The sequence below is a fragment of the Xyrauchen texanus genome, chromosome 31, assembly GCF_025860055.1.
Source record: "Xyrauchen texanus isolate HMW12.3.18 chromosome 31, RBS_HiC_50CHRs, whole genome shotgun sequence".
NCBI classification, from domain to species: Eukaryota; Metazoa; Chordata; class Actinopteri; order Cypriniformes; family Catostomidae; genus Xyrauchen; species Xyrauchen texanus.
In genome coordinates, this window is record NC_068306.1 from 14,458,234 (window position 1) to 14,466,521 (window position 8,288).

General features: G+C 38.2%; 1 protein-coding gene across 1 annotated transcript; it reads right to left on the reverse strand.

Moving 5' to 3' along the window:
* Window positions 1-255: 255 nt before the first annotated feature.
* LOC127624590 (barH-like 1 homeobox protein) lies at window positions 256-6,588 on the reverse strand. The gene is made up of 3 exons (XM_052099374.1): window positions 5,330-6,588; window positions 3,482-3,704; window positions 256-2,106 (listed from the first exon to the last, which is right to left on the reverse strand). Exons 1-3 carry the CDS (start codon window positions 5,769-5,771, stop codon window positions 1,815-1,817), a joined length of 957 nt encoding a protein of 318 aa, XP_051955334.1. The 5' UTR covers window positions 5,772-6,588; the 3' UTR covers window positions 256-1,814.
* Window positions 6,589-8,288: the final 1,700 nt, after the last annotated feature.

Here is an 8,288-nt window from a genome sequence, read left to right on the forward strand (position 1 = left end):
CCAGAACTATAATATAGGCTAATATATATACTTTATAACATAGGCTATTACTTTGAGAAGGCTTCTGAAATTGTTTGGAATTACTTTGAAGTTGACTTAAAGTTGCATGCAAATTAAGAATGATTACTGTAGGTGCGCGTGGATATCTCAAGAAGACAGATTGGCGTTACTTCTGTTTAATTTCATGTACTCTCAAGGTCAAAACGTCTAAAGGGACTTTCCGTGCAAAAAAAAAAAAAAAAAAAAAAAAGCAAGTTCCTTTCTCTTGTTGCAGAGTAGGCCTGCAGTATTTTATAACGTATACAATAGTAGAACCCCTGCATTTTTCCCCCATATATTTTTGTTTGTAGATGTTAAGACCTGGCACGGGCATTATGCACCGGCATACCTACTGATCTTTTATACTGGCTGTTGGTTTAATTGAACAGTCTATGGGAGCACCAGTGTGTATTTACCCAGTGTTTGTATATAGGCTACCTTCACATTCTCAGTCAGTGGTAAATTAATGAGATATTTTTATTAGCACATTTATAAAAGTAATTCTCCTTCCTTAAAGACCACCCTCCCCCGCACATCCAGCCGTTTCAAGAGTTTTCAAAAGAAGTTCACACCGCTAAGCACACGGGGCACGAAGGAAAATCTTTTGGAAATACGAGAATCATTACTTCACAAATCATTATTCTCAATATACAGCTTCACCAGAAAGAATGACAAGATATTTCAACGGCTTTATACAGAGATGCACAATGCCCGATCTAACACTTGTGGTTGCATGCGGGGTTCAATAGGCAGGATGCCAAGACTGGTAATGGACAAGGAAGAGCCTGTAATTTCCTTCACATCTTATTGGTCACAAGTGACCTGAAAGGAGAAATTGGCTTTTCCATTAACATCAAAATTATATTGTATATTTTGGGTGTCCACTGCGCCCCTGGTCAAGAACCGTACACTCATCACGCACAAATCCTTTTGCTGGCATTTGTGCAGGAATACAGAAAGGGGAAAAAGCAGCACAAAATAATCGATTCATAATCGATTAATTATCCATCTCGTCAATCATTCGGCTAGTAAACTGCTTGTTTGTTTCGGTAGCACTTATACTATTTATATTTGCTACTTACAGCAGTTTATCAAATGTAAAAGTAACATAGCACCTCTTTTCTAATGTTTTTTTTTATTTTTGTAGAGACTGGGTTTAAATGTGCTGCTCATGTCAATATCACCTTATAGTGTGAGACTTATGATGCGAAAAGAGAGAAAAGTCAAGATTTGTCTTTCAACATAAACCAAAATATTCTTATTTACACCTCTTTTCCTTTGTACATTTAGAGGGTCACTACAAAGCCCACGATTTACTGGATTTGATCACATAATTAAATATGAATCTGCCATTTAAATATTATAGCACCAACAATTCACATTTGTTATCTTGCCTAGTTCGACATTTTTAATTTTATAATAATTATAATAATAATAACAACAATAATCATAATAATGAGAACTCTGTGAACAGAAGTGCCCCTGTTATTCCCGTTATTATTGCGTCCTGTAGCTATAGCCTATAACGGTTTAGCCTATGTGTGTTCTCCAGAATGAACAGTTTGTGTAAACGAATATAAACATAAGTTAAAAACAAATGCAAAATAAATTAAATAAGTTCTCCGTATCATTTCTAAAATGTCTCCAATCACTTTCGTGTGTCAGGTTGTTTTTGTGGCTTTGTGACACATCTCGAATTCTTCGTCACCATGAAATTGTTTTTGATGGTGAAGTTCAAAGCTGCCATCTATTGAAAAGTGTCCGAAACATGCCGTTCATCGTGGAGGTATGGGTCTGGTTAGCACACCGGAGAGGGGGGGCAGAGGCGGCGGCTCGTTGGCGCCCTGTAGACCGTGCAGGAGAATCCGGGGAACGAGAGGACGCTGCAGCGCCGGCGGGGGCGCCGAAGGTCCCCTGTATAAATAGAGCGCTGCTCCAGGGTCCAGATTCGACACCAGGCTTTGAGGGTAGAAATACGGCGAAGGGAACATCCTCTGCAGGGCAGAATAATTCCCAGCTTCCGCTAACAATTCAAGTCCGACTGCCGTTTGCCTCTTCCACTTCGTCCTTTTTCAAGAAGAAGAGAGTCAAAAAGAAGAAGAAGAAAAAAGAAATATAAACAATCAAAACTGATTTGAAAACGGATAGTCTTTTTCTTACAGAGTCATAAAATCAGTGACAAATAGTGGAATGAATAAAATGAAAGAAAACTCACCGAATATTCCACATGTAGGCTAATGCATTGCAAGACTAGAAATTATGAAGCCTAAATAGAAATAATAATAGGCCTAATAATAATAACTCTCTGATTTACGTTATCTATTTCTAAAATCACCAATTCTAAATATCAAGTTTGCAAATATAGCATATGAACTTTAACGACGCGTTTCAATATTTTCACGAAGGGAATAATATTAGCAAGAGAACGTAGAAGAACAGAAAACTGTCAGAGCGCTGCCCTTTACATCTGAGTGCTTCATAAATGTGATATTGGCGAACAGACGTACACTACGCCTCGCCATATGCTACACTTTATGAGGACCATGTGTCTGATGAGATATGTGAAATTCATTTGATCTTAGTTACACAATTAATGTAGATGTTAAATAAAGCTGGGCAAGTCTTCAATTATAAAAAAGCGAATATTAAGAAAGAAAATCACACATGGTACGAAATAATAATTACATTTAAGGGTAGTAGCCTATGGCAGTAGTAGCCTATGGCAGAAGTAGCCTAGTAAAAGTAATGCAGGGTATCGCAATAATTCACTGAGGATGCACTAATGTGTAAAACCCAAAGTAAAACATTTCGATATTAAGCGTGTTGTCGAGCATGGCACCGCCTTTAAACAGTGCAAGCGTATTAAATTAAACACAGAACTAAGAACAATGTAATTAAACACCTTGAAGTGTTTTGGTTTATTTTAATTAAATTTACATTAAGAAATAAATAACCATCCAAGAATGACATTAATTTCGGAATCACTATAAACATTAAATGCTTCAACTTTTTGTATTATGTTTTCATGTTTTAAGGTAAAAAAAATAAATCCCTGGTTTGCCTTTTTCTGTGCTGATGCAACTAATGCAAGGACGTCGCCTGACAAGGTTATTGTGGCAGGTGCAGTTGCGCCCGCGTGAGACTGCACAACCAAAGATAAAAAGAGTGTGATAAGAGTTTTATTTTCATATTTATATAGTAAAACGAATACAATAAAACTAATGTTATCATTCATGCAATACAAACTAACGCAATGCAATAAAACGAATAACTAAAATGATAAATAATAGAATAAATGAATAAATAATAGGACCATCAGACCATAGCTAAACAAAAATATCACCATTATCTTAAATCATTTTCGGATGATTTATTTATATTTTTTATTTCATTATTTTTATGTTGGTGGAATACTTATTTCCTTAACAGACCACATGCTTACCTCCTGTTCTGGTACCAGGTTTTGACCTGCGTGTCGGTCAGGTTTAGAGATGCTGCTAGCTCCATTCTGTCCTGCACACTCAGGTACTTCTGACGCTCAAAGCTGCGCTCCAGCTGCGCGAGCTGATGGTCAGTGAAGGCTGTCCGCGCTTTCCGTGGCTTCTTCAGACGGACCTGCGAGCTGTCTCTGCTGCTCGAGATCTCCCTGTCGCCCTCCTCTTTCACTGAAACATCGATTAAACCAATTTGACATAAGCAAAGCCACTCAAGTTAACACGAGTGTATGAAAGTCTGTATCTTTGATAAGTGAAGTGTTTAGTTAGCTAATGTCTTTCAGTAAAGCCTACGGAATTCAGTAAAGCCATTTGGCAAGTCATCAATTGTTATGGTGTCGAAGGTTTCCACATAACCCATGTTAAATACTTTATAGAGTGTGCCTGTAAATCTGACATGCATTTTTAAGATTTTATATTCAGATTTTGAAAACACAGAGTTTTTATATTTAATTCACCCATCTCTCTCTCTCTTTCTCTACCAATCTCTTTTCTCTCTGAACCCAGAAAGAGAGGGACACGACGCGAGAGATCTTGCCAGTCGAGTAGTTGAGTCGTCTCTCAAGGAGCACAATAATCCGGCTAATTGAGCCACAAGGGATGGGAACCTTTCAACCGAGACCGGAGAAACTTCACAGGGACATGAGTAAGAGCGAAATAAAGAGCGGACAGACTCCGTGCGTTACAAATCTGATTAGCACTGGGACAAATTGCATCAAATATCCGAATTATAAGAGGGTAGAAAGGCAAAAATCAAAGCGGCGAACACTCTTTAGAAGCGATCTGGAGATAGAATGACCTTAAATTTGGAGGGCATTAATTTTGATCACGGCACTCTCCGATCCAGCCTATAGACTTGCCAAGCTAATAATATTATGATGTGAGAGTGCCAGTATATCTGGAATCAATATTTTTGAGGCTACAGATTCCTAACATGCCCCACTTCCACTTAAAGAGCTTGATAGATACATGATAAAGCAACAAAAACATCAATCTAGTTGTCCAAATACTAAGACTTTTGTAACCACCAAATTATTATTATTGTTGAATATGGGTATATTTCTGCAATATTTGGTCACTGGCCTTCATGTGTTTCATGACATCAATCTAATGATATGTCACAGGAAACGGGTTTTCACCTCTCACCATTTTTTTCCTTTGATGTAATGTCACACAGTGTTTGTTCTGGGCAATATTCTTTGACTTGTATCTAACAATTTTTATCACATAAAGAAATATCTATATCCTTCACTTGCAAAGAATGAATAATAGCTAGATATTATATGTCACTATTTATACATTTACTGAAATATATTATTTTCGGATAGGTCTATATCTAAAGTGGATAGCCTACATAGGAGCAGTTAAGAATATTACTTATTTGAGTTTGGCTATTGATTAAATAAATTGGTTATAAGATGACCATAAAAATAAGTAATATGCTTCGTTTTCTGGGCCTATCACACTTTGTCTATCAGTCATATTGATCTGATAATTAGTTATTTTTCATGATCTGTTGTCATTTGGAACAATTTGGAATACATGTATAAATATTAAACCATTAAACAACGAAAAAAATAGACTTTTCACGGAATACTGAGTGATTCTTTTTTAATCAGGTGTTATATCGTTGTTGTAATTATAGTTATAGTATTTTATTTCTATATCAAATAATTTAAACGCGTTTACTGTCATGATTGTTGTGCTACAACATGCTATGAAATTGCAAGTTGTGGTTGTCATAATTAATTTGCAATAACGTTTTAAAAGAATTTAACACGAGTTTATGTTTTTACCTTTGTATTCACTGTCTGACGATGAGTTACTGTGGATCTTTTCAATGTAGTCTTCAGCGATTTTGGATGCCAACCTTCCTGTCTCCTGCGTCGTCTGGCCGTTGCTGGAGTAAGGGGCACAAGCCGCTAAAGGTTTACAGTCAGCCAGAATATCTCTTATTAAGAAGGATGAAGTGACAGTCCGAGGTTGTGATCCAACGGAGATCGGCGCGTGCTGAAAATGGGACGCAAGCCCAAGGGGGTGACCCGGTCTCTGCGCCGCATCCTCACCGCACTCCCGCCTCGGGGACGGAGGAGAAGAACAACCGCTCTCTAAGTCTGACCTGGGGCTGAACTCCAAACTCCCTACCAAACTGTCCCCCTTTGCAAGGACTGGGCTTCCAGGCCTGTGGGATAGTAGGGAGTCGATTCCAAAACTGGAGCCGTTGGTGGACGCTTCCATCTCCACTCTAGTGCTTCTGTGAAGCCTCTCAGATTATCATCTGTATTCAACCAAGTTCTGCTTGGTGAATGGCGCTTGGAGAAGTGTGATTTAATAGCGATCTATCCAGGAGGAAAATCCCAAGCACAATCAGAAATGAGAAATATTCATCCGCTCTCTCTCTCTAAAAAAAAAAAATAATAATAAAATCTTTCCTTTAGGACTTTTAGACGTTTTTTCTTTTTAAAATATTTTTCTTGTAGAGGTTCTGTAAGAAGCAGACACAAGACCCAGCCTCCGAAATGTTTTTCCCTCCTTTAGCTCCTCACACCTTGACAAAAGTGGAAAAAATAATAATAATAAAGAAATTCGATACAGCCTAAATATAGTCTCGAATCCTTGTATTTCGCGAAGAAGCGAGTCGCTATCGATGGTAGCTTTGAATTATTTACTAAATGATTTCAAAAAGCTATTCTGAATAAACAGATAACACCTTACGATGGTGCAAAACCAACAAGGTAGCCTACTTAGAGGACGAGTGCATTTCAGCACCACGGACAGAGAAGCAAAGCGCAATAGCTCAAGCCTCGCACTGGGCGCCCATGGAGCAGGCAAGTGTTGAAGTTTTCATCAGTTCAAAGGTAGATCGTAGTGGCGAGTAGAGTTGAATCCGGAAGGAAAAGGTAAGCGCATTCTGTACCAGTGCAGGTGATGCAATGGGAGACACGAAATCGTTGGACGGAGGAGTGCAAAAAATACTGTGAGAAAACAGAAGCGCAAATGAGGTAATGCGGGTTAAATAGACACATTGGGGAACGGAAAGTCAGAGGCGCGACGGATAAAGCCTAAAAAGAACTTGTGCAATACTCAGTGGCTATGTTTTTAAGAGCACCCCTTCCACGTGAGTCCCAAGCGACACGCTTCCATTGGTTAGGAGGTGTTTGGGGGTGTTGACTGGCTAGCTAAGAAGAAAGTGGACCCCCCACGCCCACTAAACCCCTCCCCGCAGGTCGCCCACTTTGATTAAAAGAGACACTGAATTCATTAGGAGACTCGGATCCAACTGTTTACAGGCAATTTTCACACTGTTTGCTTTCATTACATCATTGATGAGGCTTATAATAGGGTTATTATGAGGAGTGGGGAGGTCTTTTCACTCCTCTCCTCCAAGCGCACGTTGAGTGAAGCCTTGACCACTTTTTTGCAATATGGACATTTTCCCACTACATTCCCATTTAGCTTTTTTTCCCCCTGAAAGTTTAATTTAAGCCTTGATTCTGATGTGTCTAATTCTAATATTTTAAAGGCTCTTAATTAAACTTCGTATCGAGTGCATTTTGTTTGTTCAAGCCTGAAGGCATTACATATTTATATTTATATGTGAAATATAGGTTTTAATGTATTTTTATTTAGATACAGGAAATGTACCCTATATATACATACTAAAATAACAACTTCAATTTTTATTATATATTGGTAGCAATGCTTTAGCCCAATTACAAACAACAGAAACAACAAAAGCCTAAACCTAGCAAAAAGCATGTCTGTATTATAATAATAATAATAATAGACCTAGCCTACTACTAATAAAAAGTAAAAAATATTATTACAAGCAGCCATTACAACTATTGCTGCTTTTGGTCGTATAGGTTTATCATTAATTGTGAAGTTCGGGTTATAAGTTGCATTTTATTTGTTAATACCCTAAACTCAGGGCAGTCTGTGGCATTGCCTTACTTTTCCTTTTTCAATGCTCAAAACACGATTATCGAACAACCATGTCGTTTAGTTCATAACAAGTATCGAATGGTATAATATATTCAATGTTAATGAGCAATAATGAGGGCGACTGCTCTTTCTGAAAGCCCAGCGTGACACAAAACTCTAACATGCATGAAAAACTATTGTCCTCCCTTTTACGTCTTTCTCTCAAACAGTTAGCCCCTCGTGTTTTTTCGACAGGTCCCAATGATCGAGCCCCCCCATCAGAACAGCAGATTGGAAGCGCTATTCGGCCACAGACAACGGCAGGTTAGTGAATCCGCTCCCCTCTCCCAAGGGGTGTCAACGCGGCTGCAAGCTGTCACAATGAGGCGGGGTGCATGCACACTCTCTTTAGTTTAGAATCTAATTTAAGGGTGCCCACTGTGTGTGATGGGGATTCTTTCATTTTCTTTTTCCTCTCTGTGCCAGGCCAAGAGATGGGCTAGAGTTCTGGCCACTAGTTCAGTAACAACAGGTTAAAGTTTAATTTCTTTTTTCATTTAAGTCTTAATGAGTTCAAATTAAAAGAGGTACACTAACTTATTTTTATTTAATCTTCTAAGCACTATATAGTTAAAGATGTGCAACCTGTCTAGAAGCTTCAATGACCCTAGACATATAGACAGCACCTGCCACAAAGTTTGGCATTATAAGGATTGAGATTTGCCATCACAATAAAGCTTGTTAAAATTGTATCGTTAGACAATTATGCAATACTTGTAAGGCTATGGGGTCAAAAGACTTGTTTCACTTAAAGATATTACATGAACATAA

Excerpts from the sequence above, each read along its gene's own strand:
- LOC127624590 (XM_052099374.1), bottom strand. The coding sequence starts at position 5,771 with ATGGAAGCGTCCACCAACGGCTCCAGTTTTGGAATCGACTCCCTACTA. Across the intron at positions 3,705-5,329 it reads GTCAGACAGTGAATACAAAG|TGAAAGAGGAGGGCGACAGG; the intron begins GTAAAAACATAA and ends TCGATGTTTCAG. Across the intron at positions 2,107-3,481 it reads ACCTGGTACCAGAACAGGAG|GACGAAGTGGAAGAGGCAAA; the intron begins GTAAGCATGTGG and ends TTCTTGAAAAAG.